Source organism: Pseudopodoces humilis, chromosome 3, assembly GCF_049639895.1.
Source record: "Pseudopodoces humilis isolate 2021_Gansu_Grassland_sample_001 chromosome 3, ASM4963989v1, whole genome shotgun sequence".
Taxonomy (NCBI): Eukaryota; Metazoa; Chordata; class Aves; order Passeriformes; family Paridae; genus Pseudopodoces; species Pseudopodoces humilis.
In genome coordinates this window covers 48,862,261-48,888,008 of record NC_142202.1, presented here as the reverse complement: position 1 = coordinate 48,888,008, position 25,748 = coordinate 48,862,261, and the positions used below count along the sequence as shown (strand labels likewise).

Below are 25,748 nucleotides of genomic sequence, written 5' to 3'. Positions count from 1 at the left end.
TGACATTTCCAATTAAATTAGAAGTCTGTGGATTTTAAATTGAGAGTCTGAAGCTCAGGAACTGTGGACCTTTGACTTTGAAATGCACTTTGTTTTTGGCCTGGTGTAAGCTAGTTGGTATGAAAGTCTCAGCAGAGATTAATCTATTTACTCATGTTGTTTCTCAGGGGATAATTTCAGGGAAATCTGGGGATTTCAGGGCAAGGGAGTTTCATCAAAATTAATTGAACTGGATAGAATTGGTGTAAATGAATGCTGTAAACATTGTGTAGCATTTTGGCCTAGGGGGCACCCTAAGTACATTTTTCAGTTAGAAAATAAGTACAGGAATGATTTAAAACATTATCCAGGACTGAACCGTCACGTTGTTTAGCAAAGATGACATTCAGCTGGCTTCTCATTCACTATTTGGGAGCATCCCCATTGCCATGAGACCAAAATTTGTCATTGGGTTTCACGAGAGCGAACGACCAAGAAACTTTCAAGATTTGAGACGTGTGCCCTGTCTGTAAGGAATGGATACCAGCTGCCTTTGACTATTGCATCCCATTGCTTGGAGAGCACAGGCTTGTGGCAAGGGAGAATTTGTGAGATGAGCCTCTGCTGAGGAGAGATCAGGTCCTTTGTCTTCTGGACCACGTTCTTCCAGTCTCTCTCCTTAGCAATTGGCATGAAGCACTTCTGCTGAAAGTTTTTTGATATTGAGTTATAAAAGCAATCAGCTATTTATTTTTGAATGTAGAAAGAATTACTCTTAGCTTATTAACAGCTTTGCTAGCCAGAGATGAAAACTGCTGAATGTCTGAATAAATCTGCTCTATTTATCACTTCATGGAGTTTATAATCCTCAGGAAGTGTAAGAAATTTACAAGACATCCCTGAATACTTAATTTTGCATTGATTTGGATCTCACATTTGTTTGAAAGACAACTAAAATCATAACCAGGCAGTCACTTTCCTCCTGAGAAAGCCTCAGAGGAGGAACTTTTTAAAAAGGATGTAAGATCACCTAAATCTGTAAAATATGCTGACAATAGTGTGACTTGAGACAGTGGGCAAGAGGGTGTTGATGACTACCAATGTTAGCTTTCAAATCTCTCTGAATCCTTGGGTTCCAGGGGTGTCTATTCCTGTCAAAAAAAAAAAAAAAAAAAAAGGAGAGTAACCCCATATAGTCATAGGTTTGTGTAGAAGCTATTACAAGTTTCTAAGTACCTCAGAAGTGAGTCCTAAATTTCATGGGTTAATCCTATCTAATTTTAATGAATCTACTAGTACAAGGAACAGCTGAGCAATCAGACCATTACAAAGTTCTGTATATACAGACATCGATCCATTTATGTTCATTTCTTAGCAGTTGCAGCAAATAAGAGTGTAAGCAATCAAAACTTTAAAATGCTGCTGCTTTATTTCTTACAGATAGGGCAACTTAAAAGCCTAAATACAAGAAAGGAGGTGAAAATGATGCTGTAGCTGGCACATGTTTTAAACAAAAACCTATGAGAAATGTTTACTTTGCTAAGAGAAGAGGAGAAAATATATTGAATATATGTTAGTACGATTAAATCCCGGTTTTATCTGAACAAGCCTGCTAAATGATGATTCTAAGTCTTTGTTCACAAGCAAACAATTCTCTATCTACAACAGTGGGCTACCTATGCATGTTTTGCATGCACACTGTTTATATATAGCAGGTGATGTTTTTAAATCATGAAAGGAAAGCAGCTGAGTGAGCGGAATAAAAAAGACTGGAGACAATTTATCAGATAGCTGGTATATCTTTCAACTTCAGACAGGAACACATGAGCTTTCTACTTGTGTCCAAGGCAGAATAAAATTGTATTACTTTTACAGTATTGATCCTTGCGGAATAGTTTTAAATCTCCCCAATAATTTAGTTGGAGAGTCTGTACAGCTAGACAGTCAATCTGACTTGTCTGTCTTGGTAGGAAGTAGAAGAGGGAGTAGCTGTGTTAGGGAAACCAAAAGTGGGATTTCAACAATCTAGACTTCCAGGCTTCAGCCATTTCTACTTGAAACAAATCTCCTTTCAAACCATTTTCTACAATACACTGGCCCTTCTCATAAGAGCTGACAGAACTTTTCCAGTAGAAAATTTTCTGCTAGAAGAGATAATTCTGATGAAATAGAAGTAGAAAAAAAGATTTTTTTTTTTTTTGGAAGAAATACTGCAACATCCATTTTACGTTAATGATTGATTTTATCTGAAGTAAAAACTGTTCTGCATGGTATAAAATGTTTAAAAAGAAAACAGAACAAAACACTTTGGATGCCATCAAAACAGAATATTTCAATCAACCTCTAAGTGATTTTTAAATTGTGTGACATGGGAATATGAAAATTATTCACTTGTCCTTCATTTCACAGAGAAAAAATATTTAACAGCAGGCAATTTCCCTTGGAAAGGAATCCCTGCTTATAAGACAGCTCCAGCGTTGCTCTGGTTTTGCCCTGAGTCCCTGCTTGATGGCAGCTCATATCTCTGCAAAATATGCAGTCCATGTAGTGCCTCAAGGATGGTTACCAGATGATAAAGGGACCATATGTTAAGAAATTTGTGAAGGTGGTAGGACTGGGGACATGGGCTGTTTCTGAGGGGAGAAATACTAGATCTGTGGGCCACAGCAGGATCAACATGTGTAGGAGTCAGGGACAAAAGGCAGTGTGATGACTCTGGCCTCTTTGTGGGACAGAGTGCTGGGGGTGCTACTTCCCTCTGGGGAAAGCCTTTGCTTCCCCCATGACAGTTGGGGAAGATCAAAGCCACTGCAGTCCCAGTGCTGTCTTTCCCTGTCCTTTCCTAAAGATATTCCAGGTGTCTTCATATAAGCCCTAGAATTCTGACCATTTCCATCTACTCCCACCTGCTGCTGCAGGGGTGGGAGAGGCAGCATTTGCAGCCACAGCTGGGCATCAGGACCCAGTGACCTGCTTTCCAGTCTCAGCAAAACTCAGACCAGCACTGAGGGAGAACAGCTCTGCATGACAGCTCTGCATGAGCCTCAGCACAAAGAACTGCTCTCTTTATGAGTGCCAGGTTAGAGGGGATGAAGGCTACAGGGTACTATATGTTGGGAAGAACCAATGGGAGCATTTGCAAATGTCAGAGCCAGAGAAGCAAACCAAAACTTAACCATTGGAGTAACTTGCTGGTGTGCTGCAGATTCGTTGTGTCAAGGGCAGAAACTGAAGCTTAATCATTAAAATATGGGTGAAGGGGAATTTGTTCCCCATTTGTGCATATCTGAATGTCTCTCCAGATCTGGCCCTGGCAGAACTGTCCTAGACTGACCTTAGGGAAGCTTCATGCCCACAGGCAGAGGACAGGCAGAGGACAGGCAGCCCCTCCGACCCTGCTTCCCCCCTTAGGAAACATTACCTGCAGGGAAAGAGGGCACCAGCAACCCCCTGCGCTGGGTCCTCCATAGTAAACACAGCTGATGGATAAACACAGTGCAGACAAATAACAAATAAGCTGTGTCACAATAAAACCAGCTCAGAGATTGACACAAGGAGAAGACACCCCTGAGGCAGCACTCACTGCAAACGCGTCTCTGAATGAGCAATAGTTAAATGTTTGTCCTTGCCTCTTTCTTTCAAAAGTAGGGCAAATATCTATAGAGTTCCCAGTGGGGAGGTAATCTAACTTTAACTTTCATACAGTCAAGTAAAACACTCGAGACCTGTGTTAGGGATGCAAGCAGGTCGTCTGAATTATGATTATTCAATCTGGTATTATTTTAATCTGGCATGCCTCTCACGTGCTTCATTTAGGTTCATCTTGACCTGGAAACTGCAATCTCAATGCCTTTTATGCCTTTATCTTTACAGGTGATTTATCTTGTTGCAGTGTATTTTTTCTGGTTTTTTTCCCCCAAATATAAATATTTATTTTAATAGCGAAGCCCTGCCGGTGAGGCAGAGCGGCACATTTCATTGTCTCGGGTCTCCCCAGCGTGGTCTGAGTCCCCTTCCAGCAGCAGCCTCTCGCTTTGACTCCCGCTCTTGCTAATTGAGGCAAGAAGATAATGAATTAGGAGCCACGGGAGGTGAGAGCCAACACCTCCCCTGCAGCCGCAGCGTGCTCCGGGTGATGTTTCTTTACTCGTTTACAAGACAATAGCCGAAAAAAATTAAGGAGGGGGAGAAAATGACTGATCCTTCTGTATGAGATAATGGATGAGCCCGGGATGACCTGTTTTTTTCCTTGCGGTGGAGCGGTGCTGAAGACAGAGGGCACCCGCGCCCAGCCCACAGCCGTCGCCCCGCCGCCAGCGCGCCAGCTCGGGGCGGCCGGAGAGCCGCCAATGCCCGCTCCCAGCAGGCAGGGAGCCACTGCCTCACCCGGCCAGGTACGTCTCAGGGGTCACCCTCCGGGCTGCCCGCGGGGCTCAGCCGCGGGACAGGCAGGGCAGGCAGATGGCACCGGGGCTGCGGGGCTGCCCGAGCCCGCTTCGGGCGGCTCTGCCCGCCTGCGGCTGCGGACGCGCAGCCAGGACGGCGGCTCCCCTCGGAGCGTCTCCTTCTCGGGACCGTCTGCAGCCGCCCCCGCCGCTCGCTGGGCGGACACGCAGCCCCCCGGCCCCGGCCGCCCTGCCCGCCGGCGGGGGGCCACGGAGCGGCGGGCAGCCCGGGGCGGTGCGTGCAGCGGCGGGCTCCGAGCGCCGGGAGGGCTGTGCGGGTGTGTGAGTGCGAGTGTGCCAGCGGGGCGTGTGTGCGTGTGAGCCGCGGTGCGTGTGCATCCGGGGACAGCGCGGCGGCAGCGCCGGGCGGGGGGCAGAAGTTTTGGGGAAGCGCCCCGCAGTGCTGGCGGGCGGCCGAGCCGGCGGTGCCGGGGCCGGGACGGCGGGACACTGGAACGCCGGGGTGTCGGAACAGCGAGACGGGAGCTGCGGCCGGGGAACGACGGGACGGGGACACGGCGGACGGGGGTGCAGCGGGACCGGGGCCCGAGGTCCGGCGGCTGCCCCGACTGCCGGGCGCTGTCTCGGGTGCTGACGGCTCGTCGTGCAACAGGGAGCCGGGGGCATCTCCCCTGCCAGCACGGCTTTTGGAGCCTCCAAGCCCCGTGGCCGGGCTCGCCGCCGCCCCCCGCCCGAAGCCTGTCTGCGCGGCAGGCGTGCCGGTAAGGCACATCGGGGCTTTGCCCGCGGTTGCCTTAGTAACTAATATGTATTTTCCCCTGCTTTCATGTGTGTGTCCCTGACTGAATTACAGTTTTGCCCCCTACACACGGAAAAGTTAATCTAAACTGGAGAGCGCTTCCTTTCTTCTTCCCTTCGCTGACCTTTAAATGACATTTCCCGTGGCTGGCAGGGCAGACCGCTCTCTTTCTCTTTTTGCTCACATTGTGGATAGAGAAAGGAAATGTCTAAACTGAGAAAGATGCCTTTAGGTAATCAGAACACAAAGAAAGAAGAGCTTGTCACTCTGCTTTCAGGGCTGGGGCCGCTGGGGCCGGGCTAGGGCTCTTCTCCCACAAGCTGCCGACCTCCTGAAACTTTTAAAACTTCCCGGGGGCAGAGGGGGGTGTGTGTGCTGGCTGGATGTGCGGGAAGTAGCCACCTTGGCTTGAAAAGCAGACACAAAAAGGATTGTAGAAACTCAACATATGTGAGTATGCATGGTTGTATATCAAGACAAATAAATACGTGATTTAATCCCTCTTGAAACTCCTTGTTGAGAGGCTTATCGAAGCAAATTGCCCTGGGCTTTTGAGAAAGCGGTCATCTAACCGTGCTGGGTTGCTTTATCGAGCTCAGGGTTGACATCAATTTCCTGGTTAGCCCGTTTTATCCCCTCTTTCTATGCCACCAGGTTAAAAGTCACTAGGATGACGGCTGTCTTGGCACCTTCAAGAGTGATGCTGTGATGGTATTTGGAGCAACCTGGCCGTCGTTGAGGAGAAGCAGATGCCATTTCCTACATGTCCTTAAACCATGTGCAGGCAAGGGGAGCCCATGAAATTCGTAACCTGGGTCTGGATGACATCGTGCAACAAAATGATTGGTGTGCTGCTGGTCTTTTTTCCCGCTCTGCTCCTGGAGATGGACGTGCTGCCCAGGAGTGGTGGTCGGAAGGTTCTTCTCTCTGCAGCCTCCTCACAGAGGTCAGTGGCTCGGATGGACGGGGATGTCATCATCGGGGCCCTCTTCTCTGTCCATCACCAGCCACCGGCCGAGAAAGTGCCCGAGAGGAAGTGCGGGGAAATCCGGGAGCAATACGGCATCCAGAGAGTCGAAGCCATGTTTCACACTTTGGATAAAATTAACGCAGACCCGGTCCTGCTACCTAACATCACCCTGGGCAGCGAGATCCGAGACTCCTGCTGGCACTCCTCCGTGGCCCTGGAGCAGAGCATCGAGTTCATACGGGACTCTCTCATCTCCATCAGGGACGACAGGGATGGAGGCACCCGCTGCATTTCCGACTCGCAGACCCAGCCCCAGAGCAGAGTGAAAAAGCCCATCGCGGGGGTCATCGGCCCTGGCTCCAGCTCAGTTGCTATCCAAGTGCAAAATCTGCTCCAGCTCTTCGACATCCCCCAGATCGCTTATTCCGCCACCAGCATCGACCTGAGCGACAAAACGCTGTACAAGTACTTCCTCAGGGTGGTCCCCTCCGACACGCTGCAAGCCAGGGCCATGCTTGACATCGTCAAGCGTTACAACTGGACCTACGTCTCCGCCGTGCACACTGAAGGTGGGTACGGGGCAGCGCCCGCCTCCCCGGGCCGGCCCGGGGCGCTGCGCCCTCCGCGGCGGCTCCGCAAGGACGCGCCTGGGGCCCGGGCCGGGGTGCCGCTCCTCCCCGGGAGAGCCCCGGCCCTGCAACCGGCGGGGACCGTGAGGCGAACGCGGAGAAGCGGGGGGGATGCGGGGGTGCCGTTCCTGCTGCGCGGAGGGGCCTCCCGGCTGCGGGCAGCGGGAGCGGGGCTCGGCGGCGCAGGGATGCCCGCAAGAGATCGGGCGTCTGTCTCTCCGGCCGTCCCGGCCCTGTCCCCATTCCCACACAGAGCGGTTCGCGTGCTTGGAAATAAAAGTTAACAGATGTGAGCAGCGGGATCTGGGGCGGGCGGCCTCTCCCCTCCGGCTGGGCCGGGGCAGGGCCGTGGGGCTGCTGAGTCCGAGAGGCTGATGCGCTCGGTCGCTACCATAGCGGGAAGTTCGACAAAACGGAATCAGGGCTCGGCAGGGACTCCGGGATTAGCTTCTGGCTTTGCTGCGTGTGAACTGATTTCCTGCGTCTGCCAACAGAGAGGAAAGACACCTGAAAATCCCTCCCCTGTCCGTGTAGCCCCTGCCAAGCCAGGTGCCGTGGGAAGATGATCATGCATCTTGCATGCAGTTTAAGCAGTAGTCAAAACTATCGCTCTGCACAATCTGTTCGTAGTCAACAGGTCTTCTTAATTTTAAATATCAAAAGAAAAATAGCAATACTAAGATTATTTTAAAGAGGAGACATTGGTTTATAGCCAGGCTAGGTGGACCAACATAAAATGCAGCAGTAATTGCATTTGATAGAAAATAAACTCGTGTGATATATTATTGTGATATTTCCTTAGTCCAGTTGTGTCCCCAAAATGGGATTTCTAAGTACAAAATTGCAAATCTGACCATATTATTGCTACAACTTTGCGACTCTTCTGTTTATCTGAGTGTATCTCTTGTATGGATTTGATTTATGATTCTCTGTGCTTACTGAGCTGACTACACACCTTTCATTCTCACAGAGATGACTAAGTAAAATGAGGTAAGAACATACATTGTGACAAAAAAAATAAACTAATCTCCAGGAAGAGTTCCATATTTACAACATTTAGAAGGGAACTGGGTTGATCTGGACACCAAAACCAGAAAGTACTGCAATTTGGGGGGGCTGGGGGACAAGTGAGAGCATGAAGCAACAACCTGACATTTGCAGTTCATTTATGCCCTGTTCAGACGAGAAAATGAGCTGCAAGCAAGACTCCAACATGAGCTATTAAGATTCTTTGTTGTTGATAGATATGATTAGATCCTATAGGAGGCCAGGGTGACAAATAAACATGAAAGGGGTAAATTCTTTGTTGATCTAAATAGCCATCTCTCCCTTCAAGGCACTGTGGGGTACTCTGCTAACACACTGTGCCTGAGGAATTGCCTCAAGGGACTGGTTGCCTCTCTGTCCCACCCCTGTTAACATTAGTGGACCTTACCTCTTTTGGAAAAGTCAACACCCTCTAAAGGTTCATTTTAAAAAAAAGATCATTGTAAGCAGCAACTTCAGTCATTGCTTGTGAGAAATTTTACTTAGATAACTATTTTTTTAAGAATGTTGCTGTGTGATGAAAAATAATTGTTGCAAGATATTTTTAGACTTCTGAAGTAATACTTCTGTAAAAAAGGGGTAGCCTACAGGACAACACTCCTCTTAGGAAAGGTCACAACAATTTTACACATCATGCAGCTTGAGATTCAAATTTGCTTTCTTATTATTAATCTGTGTCTGCCATTCATTTATTTTTAAATTCAAGCCAAAAATGTTACTGAAATTATGTAACAAGCTTCAACTTTTGCATTTCTTTCCAGAAAGACAAGTTATTGACCCCCACCCAATTGCTTTTGGGTAGATTCCAAAGACTTTTTCTTCCTTCTATTTAAAGTGAAATTAGTATTCATGAAAATCAGTGTAAATGGTTGCATTTCTGTTGTTTCAAATCCCATGTGTTCACTGTATTGTTAAAGGTGAAATCATCTTCGCAGACAACACACTCTGAATAATAGTCTGTGTGAGCAGAGCTGCTCCATCCATGCTATGTTTGGAAATATGGGCATAAAGCGTAGTCAGAAACATTCCTCCTCCACAGTTACTCATAGGCCCCTACACTGTCTTCATGGTGGGCTGCAAAATGTGCTGGAAGGAATTCTAGGGTGCCACTGGTTGGAGAAGCTCTTCAGCAGGGATTGTGAGGAAGGGGCACGTTTCTAGGAAATGCACAGTTGACGCTGTGAAGAAGTTAATTCCTTTCTCTTCCAGGTATTCCAGATCCAGTTTGGCCCCCTTTCCAGAGCAGAAAAGCTGCTTATTTCCCACCTGACCTCGGGTTCTCATGGGGATGGACAATGCTCAGCTCTTGTAGGCGCCCAGCCACAAGGGGATGCAGTGAGACCACTGAGCTGACTGACCGCCTGTGTCATCCAGCCACACTCAGTCCTCACTGATCCAGGGCAGGGGTCCTGGAAGCTGACCAGAGAAATGAGCCCTTGCCCAGCCTGGACCATCCAATTCCTCTGCTTACCCTTCCTCTGCTCCTGCAGCCTAGCTGAAGTTGGCTGAATGCCCAAACCAATATCTGGGTACACAGTTATGGCTTTAATGATAATCACAAAGAAATACCACACCATTTGTTGCCCAAGTTTCTTAACATGAAGCCCACATGTGCCATGAGAATGAATATAAAAGAGTCATCCATATAGGATGATTCTTTAAGTAGTTTGCATTTGACATGGAAATTTATCCTTCATGTGTCAATATGATAACTAATTAGTGATGATGACGTTTAACTACACTCAGTCTCTACATATGAAGCTGCATGGAGATGTGCCAGACCTGTTGTGTTTTTTTACATAGTGGTTTATTAAGATGTATAAACATTACCTGGGTAAAAACTTCCCAGTTAGTCAATAAAATCTGTTTTCGAAGGTCCATATAGCACGTTGCTCCTTTTAGATTAAAGTTTACATATAAAGCTCCACATTAAAGAAGAAAGAGGGAGTCACTGTGTTTGGTTATTTTATATGTATCTCAGTGGAGCATAGTTGCCCATCGTAAGAGTTGATTTTTTCCCAGAAGGGGCAACAGTCATTAAATGCTGTAACAAATCTGTGCATCTGTAATTTTAAGGCTTTATGACCATATAATAGTTGCAAAGCATTTTCAAGGCTATTATTTTTTAAGTTTTCTACGAAGATAATTCAGTTTTGGAGTTCTTGGCATGTCTGCATCTCATATTTTAGGCTTGAAAGTCATTCTTATCTTGAAATGCACATAAGTGAATGCTTAACTTTGAGCCAAAGCTTCCTTTGGAAATCAAAGGCATCAAAAAAGCACATGGGTTAAATTGGGCACAATCCTTAGCGTGATAAGGGCAGAAGGAGCTATCCTTGCTAAGGGTAGCTTTCCAAGTGAGATATTCTGGTATTTAGCCAGATAACCTCAGATTCAGCTATTCTTTACTTAGACCAGAGAGCCACTGGTGATTTGGTAACACTGTGAAGAATTATAGGGGACACTTCCTTCCTTTCCTGGGGAAGAGGCCCCAGGCTGCCTCCAGAACAAGGCCAGAGATAGCGAGCACCACTGCTGCGCTGCTTTCACGCTGAAGGCAGAGAAATTAATGAATTTCTGGGGTTGCCACCAGAAAATGCAGAATGCTTATGAGATTGCTGTAGGTTACACTGACTTCCAAAACCCACAAGACACCTGCACCCTGGCTAGTGATCAGCATGAAGTCTAGACCAAATCCCTCACTTTTAGCTGTTCTTGCACATGGGGCAGGGGAGGTGATGGTGTAAGTAGTCCTTTTATCACCTCATCCTCTAAGTACCCCACTTCTGAATAAGCAAATAGAAATACTTAGCACTGGTACCTGGATTTCATTTCAATCACTGACTACCTGTCAGCCTTATAAAATGTATGTGAACATTCATTTGAACGCTTACACTTTATTGTTCAAATACCCCTTTATAAACAAGGTTCCCATCCCAACAGATTAACATGCAGACTTTGCAGAAGCAGCTTTAGAAATGGAATGATTAAGATAATTCCACCAAATTTGGATTGTTTAGAAATTAATTTTAGAGAACAGTGAGATGTTTCTGGTCTTGATTAAATTTCATCAGATTTGTATTGCCAGTCTGTTCCTTTTTCTTGAGTATAAGGCTTAAAATGAACTATGATGAAGCAGATGGCACAACTGTAAAGACTTTCAGTTCAAAGTAGATGGTAAGTATATTATCTTCACAATGATTTCTGATAACCTGAGTGCTGCACACTGTTCATTAGACAGGAATCTCATAAACATGGTTATATATATTGGAAAGAGGATGGAAAACAGCAAATACCGCACTTTATTGCAAATTTCATGAGAAAGTTCATTCATGAGAACCCACTAAAGTAGCATTAAATATGCTGGAAGAGAATTCTTCTGTTTAAAGATAAGTGGAGCTATATTGATCAAATATCTCAAAGGAATGATTTTCATAAAATCGTGTTTAAGTTCTCAAAGGTGTTTCTAACAATGTTCTATTGTTAATTCTATGGTGTCACTCAATGATTAGTATGTTTTGGTAAAATTATTGTGAGGCAACCGATGAAGGAATTCCAGTTCAAATGTTTGAAATTTTAGAGTGTAAAAATGTTTCTATAGATACAAACAATTAAAAAAATGCTCTTAAAGGTTAAGCTAACATAGTGGTATGAATTGTGCTGAGATGTGTGCTCATAAATGCATATTTCAATCTATTTTTTTCTGTGTTTAACTTGCTTCACTAACCATCTTCAGAGGCTTTATGACATGAAAGAAAGAAAGACATATATCCCAAAGAAAATGGAATTAGTTTCAAAACAAATATCCCTACACTGGATGGATCCCATTAATTGTATTCATTAAAAGATGCTGGGAGAATAATTAACTGGAAAAATTATGGTTGGTGACAAACACTGTAGAGATCAAGAGACATTCCTTCTTGAAAATATATTGCTTTGCATTACTCCTAAATTCACAAATAGTATAGCTCTTCAACTTCACAACTGGCAGCTGCATGAGTTATATCAGCTCAAAAGGTTCATCGAGCTCCTGTGCCTGCCTTCTCAGCAATACTGCTAGAGTTCATATTTATCAGTCAGCACAATGCATTCATTTGTGCTTTATTTTTTTTCTACATTATGTCCTTGCTATCAGATTTTTATGTCCTACAATTCTTATTAACTCCTGCAGGTTTCTTGTCTCACTGAAGACTTTTAAAAATGTTAAATGACCTTAACTTTCTCAAAAATCTATGTGAAAATGCCTCTAAAATATACATTTGAACCTAAGGTTTATAACATGGAGGTGCTTGCACTGAGGTCTCTTAGACAGAAAATCATGTGGAGTAAAACCATATAACTGCAGCAGTGTCACCCACTGAAAAAGATGCTTTAGGGCCCTGATACATCAGTGAGCTGGTAACTATAGTGAGACACCAGAGGCATTGCACCTGCCACATGCAGCCCAGAAAAATGCTGATCAAAGTCATTGCTAACTGGGGCTCCCTGACCCACGTGAAGCAATGCAGAGGTTTCAGTTTATCTTCTGGGTGGCAGGAGAACTTGCTGAATAAGCCACTGTCACAGAGGCAGTAATTAATATGTGTGCCTCCAGTCTGAACTGGAGGGCCAGGAATTGGACTGGACATAAGTGCACCTAAAGAAACTGTCCTTTCACCTGTGTGTATCTAAGGAATGCTAAGGATTATCACCAGTGATGGTTGGAGAGAGATGTGAAAGTGACAAATGCCATCCAGTGTGTAACCAGCTCAGGTCTGCAGTCAAATTTCTCAATAGTGTTCTCTCAAACAAACTATTATTACTATTAATGTACATCTTAAGGAAGAATTTCTAAATCTGGTTTGCCAGCAGAAAGTTGGCTGAATATGAAAAGAAACAAGAGAAGGAGAGAGCATATCTCCACAGTTCCAGCCTCTAGCAAGTTCCCAAGTCTTACCAGACACCAACAAATGTTTCCTTCAGGAGTCTGTCCAATCCCATTTTGTATCCTTTATAAGTCTCTAGAGTATTACAGAATCACAGAATAGTTAAGGTTGGAACAGACCACTGGAGGTCATTTAATCCAGCCTCCCTGTCCAAGCAGGGTCCACTAAAGCATGTTACTCAGGATTTTGTCCAGATGGCTTTTGTGTATCTCCTGGGAAGGAGATTCCACAATCTTTCTGGTCAGCCTGTTCCAGTGCTCAGTAATGCTCACAATAAAGAAGTTTTCCCTCAATCTTATAAATTAATTGTATCTTATGTGAAGGAATGTTTCCTTAAAACTATTCTTTGATAAGTGCATTGCCTTCAGAAGTTCATACAAAATTATTCACTGTTTTTTAATCCTGATCATTATTCTGTACTTCTAATTCCAATGTGAAATGTGGGCAAGCAGAGCTACTTTCAGTATTCAGGGTGGGGGTACACCATGGTTAAACTCCCTTGTGAGGTAACAATTTCAGTATTGCTCTCAGATCTTTCCTGACAAACTTCCAGCCATCCATTACTTTTTTAATTAACACCATGTACTGAATGGATGTTGTCAGAAAAATACCTTAAAATTGACACAAATTCTTCTTAAATGGTAAGGCTTACTTCAGAGGCAACTACACACAGGCTTATCCTTGTGTGTTACCCTTACTTTATTAACACAAGTTTTATTTGGGACAGTTTGGTTCCTATCTGTTAGCCAATTATTAATCCAGGACCTTCTGTTGCATCCTGTATTACCTCTATTTCTGTCAGAGACTTTAATAAGAGACCTCATCAAAAGCTTTTTTGAATCCTAAGTACTCTATAGTGATTGTATTATTCATATGGTTATCTCCTCAAAAAAAGAAGTCTAATTAGCTTCTGAGATACATTTTTTTTTTTCTGAAAAGTTATGTTGGTTTTTCCCTGATATGGCCATATTTATTTATTTGTACCTTAATACTGTTTTGTTGTTGTTCCTGCTAATTAGATTTGTGAAGAAATATCTAAAGTCTGCGGAAATATCATGTCTGTTGTTCACTGGATTACCCTCTATGCCTCTCTACTCTCCATAAATTCAGTTAAAAATGAAAACTGATATGTGAAAATATAAAATTGCTTTTTCTACTTTACTGCTTGTTTTTGTGCTAAGGTCCCTGTAAATGGTGTTAACATGCCACAATAGAAAAGTAGCTGGTATTGGAAATTTTTTGAAGTCCACCTTATGAATTTGGATTTGTTCTAAAATACATTCTATTGACACTCAGAGACAACAGTTCATTTCTATCCTGCATAAGGAATGACCAGTGTGAGAACTGTCCTATCCGCCTTCACTGGCAGTGCAGACTGAGAGAATTAATTTAACTTTTCTGTTGTGGTTTTATCTTCCCTGAGTGCACTCTGTATATAATTGGTTATCATTGAATATCAGGCTAGTTTCCCATTTCTTGAATATTTGAAGAATAGTGGGTTATTAGATTCTATGCCTTTATGTCTCAGAATTACTTCATCTTGGTTTTTTGTGGTTTTATATTTCAATTGTCAAGGTATACCCTGTTTTCTTCACCTCGTTAGGACACAAGTTAGACTTTTCAAAGTATTTGTTTTATTTTTATTAATTTTGTTTTGTTTATTTTAATAGCATTTTGAATTTTACTTTTTTGCTTTATCATGACAGCTTTTTTGATCCTTTTGAATCTTTGGCTCTCAGCCTCTCATATATTCCTGACCAGTCTTTATGGGGTTTGTTCATATTTCGCTTTTTTGGATACTCCTTTTAATATCCTTGAAATCAGCTTTTTCATTTTGATATAATTTATTTTGCTTTGAATTAAATAATACTTTCAATGATTTTTTATTTCACATGCAGCTTTTTTCTGTCCAATTATCACTAAAGTATAGTCACAATTGGAGACTACTTTTTGGATAGTTAGGTCATAACCATTTGTATATGGCTTAAGACTAAATCAAGAGTTGCTTCTTCCTTTGTGAGTTCAATGAGAAAACGAGTAAGATAAGAAACACATGAAAAAGAAATCCATACACAGTAGGTAAGATTTGCCTTCATTGTCCATTATCTAACCTACAGTCTGGCACTGCTACCCACAGAGCCAGAGTGTCTTAACAGCATTTTGTGACATGGGCATTGTGCATCAAGCTGTTTCCTCTTCTGCTGAGCCACTGTCTAAGTGGCTTGTGTCTATCAAAAACCAATGTGACAGATATTTCATTTTATTTACAAGTCATATTTCTTGTTCTGTAGTATCGTGGCCCTCTGTTCAAACAATTTTCATTCATAATCTCTCTTGGATATTTTTATTAACAAATTAATTTCTTAAAGGATATTTGAATTATGTTAACAGCCATCAATAAGTCTCTTGAAAATTTGACAGTAATATTTTTAGCATGGGCATTTGGCAGTTCTGGTAGACAAAGTAGAGAAGGTCATGTCCTGGGCTAGGGCAGAGAGCAAGTGTAGCAGCAAGGCTCCTATCAAATGCTCACTGAAGTTAATTGGTGGCCCTCTGTTGAGTCCAGTGGATCCTGAATGAAGCTCAGCATGGCCATCAGATGTTGTCTTCTCAGCTTATTGAGCTGAAAAAAGCCATGAAAATCCACAGGGGTTGTGAATCCCACATCCAGATGTATGCCATAGTTAATTTGAAGTAGTGTAAAATTGTGCAAAAACAAAACTGTGTTTCTTGGATTTTCATAGTTATTAGAGGACATTCAGATACAAAACTTATTCTTTCCGACTAGAAGGAGGCTGAATCTAGTTTTCCCATTCAAATTCCCCAGTGAATTTAACACTTGCTTCTCTTTGCAAAATATTTGAGGAACAAACCATCATTTTCTTAAATGCAGTTGTTTCACTAGCAGCATTCATCCTTATTCATCTGCGGATACAGATGGGTTTGTACAAGCTAGTAATTTCCCAGACATTTATTCAAACAAAACTCATCCTGGAAAACAGTAATAAGAGCTAGATGTGAATATTGCTGAAATAACAACTATTGGAAATCTGAATAAGTGTTCATAAATACGCTTTTAAAATGTTTGGCCAGGCTCCATTGAACATTGAATATATTTTCCTAGGTGGAGTAGAACATAAAAGATAAAATTGCAATTAATTGTCAGGAAATGAGAAAACCTTTGAAGCTTGTAAATAAGCATTTCTTACCCATGTGGGGTTGTGGAAAGGCTTCAGCAAATGGAAATTTGACATGTAGAAGTTCGTGCTGGATATTGAAATTGGTGATCCTCCTAATGAGAATGTATTTCCCTAACTGCAAGTTCCACATGAGTAGATCTCAGTCTCGTGCCAAAACAGCAAGTGTGTGAAACAGAATATTGGTAGTACTGTTAAGAAATGCTGTATTATGAGCCCTGGAAAACAGTAGGATTATTTGAGAGACTGGAAAGTAAAAATCCACTCCTATTAAACCACAGTTTACAGTAGCAGGCTGACAGCATTCTTTTGGAGACTGCTCTTATTTTCCAGGCATATTTCCTGGGAGGATAAACCCATTCAGTACTGGATTAAAAACTCTACAGCTATCAGCTATATGAAGCAAAGTGCTGAGCTGGGACAGCTGCTCCACTGGAACAAAAGTGTTGAAGATTTTGAGAAGAGGGAATGAACCAGACAGCAGCCCTGACAGCAGCCTGGCAGACTGGGTGCCACTTAGTCCTTTATTGTTCCCTTCCACCCTCAAGGCACTACAATTCTGGCTCTCAGGTGTCACTGCATTTCCTGTTAAATAGGCTTAATCTTCCTCTTCCAGGTGGATACCTGCACAACTCAAATCATTTTTTGTCCTCTGTCAAGTTAGACCAGGACACCAACACCTGACAGCTCAGTCTGGGCATACTAAGTGACATGGAGCCAGTGTGTGTCACCTAGAGGCAGAATTCCTTCCCTTCCTACATAGTGCCAACCTGGAAATGACATAACGACAGGAAGGTTCTCCAGGAGTTCCTTATGGATTTGTCACCAAACTCAGAAAGAGATAAACAATACTCCATTAAACATATGCCCCTAACCATGCCCCAGTCGTGTCCTTCAGTGTTGGCATCCTGAAAAAGGGTAGGATAAGGATGTAATAAAAGTGGGATTGAGACAGTAATGTACAAAACTGATGCTGTGAAGTTGAGTGAGTCAACAAATATTAATTTCAATATATTATAGAACAGCCAAAAATGGACGGTATTGAGTTATGCCAAAGATGCAAACACAAAAGACAAATGAGGGATGTCAGACAGCTCTGGCTACAAAGACAGCAATCTTCAGAATAATAGGAAGACAGTGATGCAGACTTCAGCTGACAAAAAATTGTAATTCAATTAAAACCAATCAGTGTGATGCTATGAAGAACAGCTCTTCTCAAACAAACCTGATTTTATTCCCTGATGAAAATGCAAACTTGGCAGTTACCGATTGAAAGTGCAGATCAAGTAACTTAGATTTCTTTTCAGGCACTGAATCAGTATTACAGATTATTTTCATTAAAGAAGCACCGTGCAATGTCAGAAAAACAGATGTGCCGTAAATTTAAACTCAGCAGGTAAAGGGTGACCATCAAGTGCAGCTGACATAGGAGAATTAAAATAGTGTCCTCGAAAGAAGTCCCAATACACTTTATGATTATAGAGGAAATGTATATGAAAAAATTCCCAACCCAAAAGTTAACGTCATCCTTGAGAAACTGGGAACTTCACCTCAATCTAAGGATTATTACTTTTAATTTTGGTATTTGTTCAGTTCTGTTGTCAACTTTTAAAAAATCAATATGAAAATATTGAAAAGAGATAGGGATGAAACTCTGAATAATTTAAGGACTGGAAAAAAGTGCTTAATAGAAGGAATCCAAACTAGCTTAATCTGTCTGGTTTTTCAAAAGGAAATGCAGTTTTATGTGTCAAAAATGTTTCATTTCCTCTAAGCAAACAAAGCCACTGGGAGCTACAGGGCTCTACATCCTAATGGTTAAATGCAAAACAAGCACTGATTGCTGGTAAGGCTACAAATTCCAAACAGAAAAACGACCAATGTTTTTGCTTGTGCTGATGATTAATTGCTGAGATAAATGACTGAGGAAAGTATAAAGTTTTGATGTTGTCTAGTCAAAATTAGCTGCATATATTCCATAACTGTTTTATTTGAACTGCATCTCACTGGACACAGCACAGCTGGATCTGGAGCAAATGTATGAGCTAGAATTTGATAGGTAGTAGTGGTCAGATAATAAGAGCATTAAATCTTGTTTATTTGTGAATAGTTTTAATTATCTAAGGAGGCAAAAAAAATGTTTTATGTGAAGAACAGCTTAATATTTTGTTTATTCAGCTGCCTAGGAACATCCAAAGTATCTTGTGCTGTGGGTACTGATTGTAGAGGAAGAGAAACTCAGGATGAAATGATCCCATCAGTCAAATTCAGCCCACTGTTTCAGTTAACATACAGTATTTTAAGTCAGTATTTGTCCACTCCTCAGCACTTGGTGCTTGTAATGCATTTTGCCCTTAGACTACAGAGTCCCAGTTCCTACTGGTTTTGTTTGCTTGGGGGAAATTTCCATTTTCATGTGGAATTTATACTTCACTTATTCTCATACATGTGACATAGATGTAGGCCCCTGTGACTGAACAAAACAGCAAGTTTTTGAAAAAGATGGCATTTTCCGGTAGTCTAATTAGAATACTGCTTTGTATCTAAAATTATTTAATTCATGTGACACCCCATGCAAAGTAAATGAATTAAAAAACACTAAGAAAGCAAGAACTTGATAGCTAGGTTGATTAACATTCTTACCCAGCAGTTTTTCTAGAATTTAATTCAGTGCTGAATTTCTGATTATCTGTTTTAACAGATATAGTATGGACATCAATATTTTCTAGTTGATTCAGATCCCAACCGACATGTTATAGCACAATCCCTTCATGCAATGAACATCTCAATGTCCTTTCACAAAGTAACTTATAGACATTTTTGTCCTTGTCCCAGCTATTTCTGACTTTTTTACTGAGTCCAAATATGTGTGAAATAATGCATTCCACCTTTGTCATAGATGTGTTGTTTGTGAAGTGAGAAACAGGAATGCCCTGGTACCACGAATATCCAGAGTCACATAACTGCTTTTTATAATTCATGTCCTGAGGACACATGAATAATAAAATTGTCTTCAAAGTTCCGAAAAAACATCTGTATTCAGAACTATGGTTTGGCTTTAATGAAGTCAGTAGGAGCTATTGACTGAAATTTAGCCATGATGATGCTATGTGATGATCCTGTAAGGTGCATTACGCTCTTCCTTGATCCCAAATGGCAAGTGAATGATATCTTGACTTTAAGCACTTGGATTATGCAGGGCAAGAACTAACCACACACTTAGACAATACCGTTTCTGGGGGTAGATGGCATCACAAAAGTGCCCAGTGCCTTACAAGATGAGGCTGGGTGTGCTTGTCTCATATTAAAGACAGGCTTTCTACTGATAAAGGAGACATTTATAAGCCTTGTAAGGGACTCCATAGTGGCTTAGTCTAGGGGGAAACCAAAGAGCCTTAGAACTGTGCATATCAAGGGATTGTGAAAATTGATGAGTGGGTTAAATAAAGACAGGCTGCAACCCACTGGAGAAAAAGGGCAGGATTTTGGATGTGCTGTTTTGAAGTGACAGGAAAAGTTAGTTGCTTCTGTCTTTCTTTAAAGTGGAGTGCTGAAGTAACTGATTAGATTTGCTTTCTAATTATTTTCTAATTTTAGGAATAGAAGATCAAGGTAAGTAGGCAGCTAACTGAACATTGAAACTTAATTGTATTCACCCATGTAAAAACTATGATTTATTTTAAAGTATTTTGTTTGTTTTGCTCTAATTACTCATTTGTTATACTGGGTTACACTATGGTAAATGTCACCTGGATTTTTTCCTCTCACTGTTATAATGAATAATCTTAGGGTGCTAATTTGTATGTGCTTAAATTCTTGAGCTTAGGCAGCTCTTTTATCATAATACATGCAGGAAAATAACACACAAAGCAGAAAAAGAAAGAAACTACTTCTGTGTTCTCTGCCACACTAAGAGAGGCTCTCATGTAAGAGGCTATCGGCTTTATTGGTGTTGTCAGGCTTCTTATGCTTCTACAAACTTTAACTCTGAAGGATGATATCCTAAATTGTCTAACCTCTAACAAATACTAATTTAAAATTTGGAGCACATAATGTCTTGTGAAACAGAAATTTAAAAAAAGATATAGAGCTTATTTAGAAAAGCACTATTTGTGCTTCATTACTTAGTAGGCAAGTTTTGTTTTCTAACAGCAGCATGCAGGAGGCGACTGGAAGCTACCATGAAAGGGCACTGGGCTGCCTTGTTTTAGGGGGAAATTTGTTGAGATGATAGGATTTTTGTTGAATCGTTTGCTTTTGCTGATTCAGCACCTTAGAAAAAGGGAAATATCCTGTAGGAATCTTCTACCTGTCTTTGCCTCTGATTTCAGGTCTCATCATCCCATCCCATAATAATCACAGCCTGTACCTTTCTGTATGTTGCCTCCTAGTCTTTCCTACAACTCCATCTCCCAGGCCTGTATCTCAGAATCTATATTGATACTTAGAACAGTCTCTAAAAAAGCTCAGTTGACTTTTCATCATTTTCAGAACCTAGTGCCTTCTGGAAAAGCATACAAGTACTGCAAAATCACTCATCTTCAGTGCTGTTCTTTTCATGTTTTTAACATAATCCACCAGATTTTTGTAGTTTGGAAAACCAGGCATAAGGATCTCTGAACCACACAGATTGTATGATCATGCCCACAGTCAATAGCAAGTGCATTTTCTTTAGACTGGAAAAACCTAGGTGCCTGAGCTGACTAAGCTGCAAACTTAGTTTTCAGATAGGCAAAGAATTTGAAAAAAGCTTGGTAGTCATTACAATTAGATCATACTTGGCTTTTTTCCCTCTAGATAATTTTAATATAGGAATAAGATTAACTTTCAATTTGATTTCATTGATGTCCGTTAAAGATTTGCCACTGATCTCTGCAGGAAGAAGTTTGGTTTTAATTATTATACAATTTCAAGGCAAATAAACATGCATATAAGCAAAATGTACATGCATATGAGGAAAGAGGGTTATAAAACACAGAACCTGAGGGAAAGCCTGTACATCTTACAAATGGAAAAAAATATTTCTACAGTTTGCCTTATTTTGTGTAGAAAGATTTCAGGAATACATTCTAAAAGCATGAGTCTCTATAAAGAATTGCTCCATGGTAATGCATATTTGAATTTCAGTCTCAGGGAAACTTTATGCTGCTGCTAATGTTCTTTGTGGTGACAAAGTCCATTGTTATTTAGAATAAAGGGAAAAGAGTGTTCTCTATACCGTAGTCAGGAGCACCAATAGGCAAAAACATTTTAATAAAAAGAGGGAAGGGGTGGAGCACACCTGCAAACACAGATGCTTTACCTTTAATTTCTGCAACTTTGATTTTATCCAGAGCATTTAAGTTCTATAAGTAGCAAGAAGTTCTGCTTCACTGCTAATTAGGAGTAGACCCAATAGAAAAGAGGGATCTAAATATGTGTCAAGGTTAAATGAAGAGAACAAAACAAAACAAGAAATGTTTTACCTTAAGCCTAATGCACCTTGAAATGGTGATTGACTGCACCTTGGCTACAGACATAAGTGATTAATTCATGTATTAATTATGGAAAAGTGCTTTGGACAACTGGAATTATTTCAACATCAAGAAAATGTTTTATCCTGGGCCTCTCTTAAGAGCCAAGGAAGGACATATGAGAGAGGTTCTTATTATAAATGTTATTTCACTGATCACACTAACTGAAGAGGTTCTGGATCAACTCTTCCCTGAGAAGCCGAGAATATAATTTTTTGAAGCATTACTGTCAAATGTGACACTGCTGTATTTTGCAATAACTACTTATGTATCCATTTTTCCAAGTGGAGGATTGACTCTGACCAGTGGTCAACCACCCACACAGCCACTCACACACTCCTCCCCACTCTGTACCAAGGGGACAAGGAGTGAAAATGGGTAGAGTAAGAGTGAATCCAAATAGCTGCAAATCCAAAACACAGCCCCATACAGGCTGGTGTAAAGAAAGTTCACTCCATTGCAGACAGAGCCAGTAGAGTCCAGCTCAAGAAACACCTCCTTCAGTGATTAAGCCACTCTTCTATGTGAAAGATGTATTTTCTTTCTCTCTCATGTTGAAATTGAAGCTATATCGCCCACTTCTCTGATGAGTGCTCTAACTGCTGAAGTGCTTGATTTGAACTTTTATGTCTGCAGAGGCCTCATTGAGTTTGTAGCATCACACTGAAACTTTCTCAACTAATGCCTTAGAGATAATGGCATTAGCATTTCAAACTCTAGCCACTCAAGGACTTAGAACTGTAAAATTATTTAATCTTGATTTACAGTCTAGAGCGCTCTGACGGACAATTCCTATGTTGCATGCTTTGTGCTTAAATAGCCTGGATACCTGTGTGACCAACTCTACTGATGGGATATAGAAATAAGTTTCACCATTTTTTAAAGATGCTTCCAAGTGTAGAAATTGTGGTGCTATGAGAACCTCAACTGTTTTGAAATAGGAGACATGTTTTAGGAATGCAGAGTAGCAACAGAAGTCTAGCCTTAATGCTAATTGAGCAGAAGTTTCCCAAGACAAAGTTCAACTTAAAAATTATACAGTTCTCCAAATATTTTCTTCAAGGTCTCCTTACATTGTATAATTGTACGTGAGCACTTAACCCACTTTGAAATCCAACCTGGTAAGTTCCTTAATAGCAATAGTTCTCTTGAAATGTTGTTCTAGAATTTAATTCCTTCTACAATTAAAAGCTGCTTAATGCTTTACCTTTGGATGGTGCTTTGGAGTTTGTTTATTTGTTTTTGGTCTGAGAAGGAGGCTTTGCCCTTGTGTAGCTCACTTAAAGTCACATCTTCTTTCATGATCTTGATGGCTACTCTGAGATTGCATCATTTTTCCATCATCTTGTAATGCTGGATATCAGTGCAGAACCAGCCTTGTTACTCTGAAATAGAGCTAAGTGTTACTATTGCTACAGTACCACATTCATATAGCTAAACTCCAATTCTATTGGGTTTTTTTAGCCACAGCATTACCTTTAGTGCTTATCTATTATAATTATCATAATTGCATCCCATGATGGACTCCAATATCCCATATATGCAGCATATTTAGCTCCCAAAAGTTTAAATTTTTGTGTGTATTTAACTGTATATTTCTTTGTCTCTGTCCAGTTTACTGATTAACCTAGATCAGGCTGCATTGGTAACTTGTCTCCCAATCTTTCTGTCATTTGTAAATGTTATTGGTAATGCTTTTGTATTTTTGTTTTTCCAGGTCACTGATTAATGTTAACTTGTAAAATCTAAGGACAGATCCTTATGGGACACAATAAAGAGACACCCAGCTAATTAGTGTTCTTTTACTGCAAGTGTATGTTGAAACTAACCAGCCAGATCTATTTTATGTCTGCAGTACTGATTCTTATCCTTCCTGCTTCATAGCCAAAATCTCATGCAAAATGAAGGTAGAGGTCCTGTGGAAACTGAGTAGTATTGCATTGACTATATTACTTTTGATAACCAAGGTTATAAATTCAATTATAAGAGATGATTTTGATAACTGAATTGGAAACACCTAGTTTCCACAAACACATAATGATTGGTAACCCTTACATTGCCCCATTCCCTTAATTGTTTTTGTATACAAATTCCATGTCAGCTGACAAAATAACCTATTATTTTGTCCAAAATGAATGTCAGGCTGACAGACCTGTAATTACTCAGGTTAACTCATGCTTTTAAATATTGCACAGCACTGCCTTTGTTGCAGACCTCTGGCACTTCACAACTTCCATCAGCTATTGAAAATAGTTTCTGGTAGTTCAGAGGTTTGTCAGCAGCTTCTGTCAGAAGTTATCTGAACACATCCATTTAAAAATGCCTGCCTTTTCGAGCTGCCACTTGATTTCCTCCTGAGTTGGGAAGGGACATTACCATTCATCATCACCATCAACACCGTCTCCATCTTCTGGTATGTATACATTATATGTCTCTTTCCCAAAATACAGAAAATAAAAACTTATTAAAAGATTCTTTCTGTTCTGCAGAATCCCTTCTACCACTGATCCATCATCATTGTCCCTTTTTTTCTTTCTTTTCTGAAGTTCCCAACTTCCCATATAAGTAAAATATAAGTATTCCTTAGCTTTTGGACTGAAATATCACCTACCAAATGGCATAATTTCATTTTTTCCATAAGAGGAAGGCCAGCTCAGATCTAAGCAAAGAAAGTTGCTGGAAGAGATTAGTGGGAGAGGTAGAGGAAGGCCCAGCTCTGCTGCCCAGTTTTAGGACCCACATTTTAGGATCTGCCAGGAGCAATCAACCTGCTGCCCCAAAGCTTTCACCTGTCCCTAAATCCCAGGGCCCCTCCTGCTGTCTGCCAATGCTTTTGACTAAGCTTCAGTCAGCTCCAGTTACAGAGCTCCCATGTAGCAGATGGCTGGTGGTGCTGTGTGTTCAGAAGATGGAAAATCTCTATTGGTGTTGCTCAGAAAGATTTCCTAGTCAACATTTGGCCACTTGAGTCATTGTTGTGCCTTTAGTTGTGCCTGCACTTGGGTTTTGCATTGAAGAAGCAATGTCATTTTGTTTCTCGAGGATGGTAAACACAGCAGCTGTCTCAGGGGAAGTGTCTATTCCAAGTGTAGTGTTCTGACATAACTGTGAGAAAAGAAAGAAAATGGTCATTTGTGGTTAAAGAAACAAACTTCATAGTACCCCATAGGTAAGAGACAAAACCAGCTCATCTGTCTCTTGCTCTGTATACATATATGAACATACAGAAGTTTTTCAGATGTTTTCCATTGACATTTTGTTTTATGTTCATCAACTTCTGTTAATATGAATACCCACTCAGAATAAAACATTGCTTAGGAGGCGAGAATGAGCCCCTACTAATCCACTCAAATTAAGTTGTCATGAAAAAAGTAGTTTGCAGAGATCTCAAGAAATGTAAAGAAAACCAGAAATCTTTCGGCCTTTGCATCTTCTTCAGATTTGTTAAATTAAGATTGAAGGCATCGTGTCAGATGAGCAGCAGTGCTTGTGAGAGTGCATTTATCAAGTGCTAACAAGAGGATGACGGAAAATTGAAATGCCATTAAGATCTTATTCTTCATTAAAAATGAAGTACTAAATTTTGCACTAATTCATTCTGACAGATGATATTCTGACAGAACTGAGATCTATAATAAAATGTGACTAAAGTGGATGCAATTCAGGAAGTGATGTTTCATTTTTTTCCCCTAGCACTATGATATCAATGTAATAGATAATTCAGATTTGGATTTTTTTTTGTCTTCAATCCATTTATCTTTGATTATCAATACTTTTTTTTTATAGGCAGACATGTACTTACAAAAACAGCAAAATCATTAGCTACTTAGATCGTAAGAAAAATGAAGTAATTAGTCTGATTAATATTGCCAAGGAAAACTGTCCCATCTAACCTCTATTCCCAGACAATGTATGTGATAACATTTTAAAATATGATGTTGTTAACAGCCTTTTCTGTCTCAGGTTGGATTTTTTTATTGGAAATGCAAACATTATTATAACTGCTGATGAGACTAAACAGAAGATCAAGTGCTGTGGAACTCTTGCAAGTCACTTTTCTATAAAACTTCAGTTACAGCTCTCTTTGGGGTGTAGTGTGGAAAGCAAGGCTGGTAGTCAGTGCTCCATCAAGATATTGCAGAGATTTTTCAGATGTAATTTTTACTCATGATTGTTTGCTGGTTATTGAGATAAACGCTAATCTTTGGCTGAGAAGTGCCAAACAAAACTCATCACACCAGGGTTTTAGTTCAGATAAAGGCCCTGCTGTTCCTGAGCTTCTC

The 25,748-nt window shown here is 41.1% G+C and overlaps 1 protein-coding gene across 3 annotated transcripts in view; it reads left to right on the top strand.

Annotated features, from left to right (window-relative positions):
* Positions 1–4,313: 4,313 nt before the first annotated feature.
* The window catches only part of GRM1 (glutamate metabotropic receptor 1), a 184,417-nt gene continuing 162,982 nt past the window's right edge, over positions 4,314–25,748 (top strand). For all 3 annotated transcript variants that reach the window (XM_005518492.2, XM_005518495.2, XM_088053341.1), the window contains exons 1-2: positions 4,314–4,373; positions 5,839–6,723. In XM_005518492.2, coding sequence (XP_005518549.2) covers positions 5,961–6,723 — 763 coding nt within the window. In that variant the 5' untranslated portion in view covers positions 4,314–4,373; positions 5,839–5,960. The remainder of the gene's footprint in view (positions 4,374–5,838; positions 6,724–25,748) is intronic.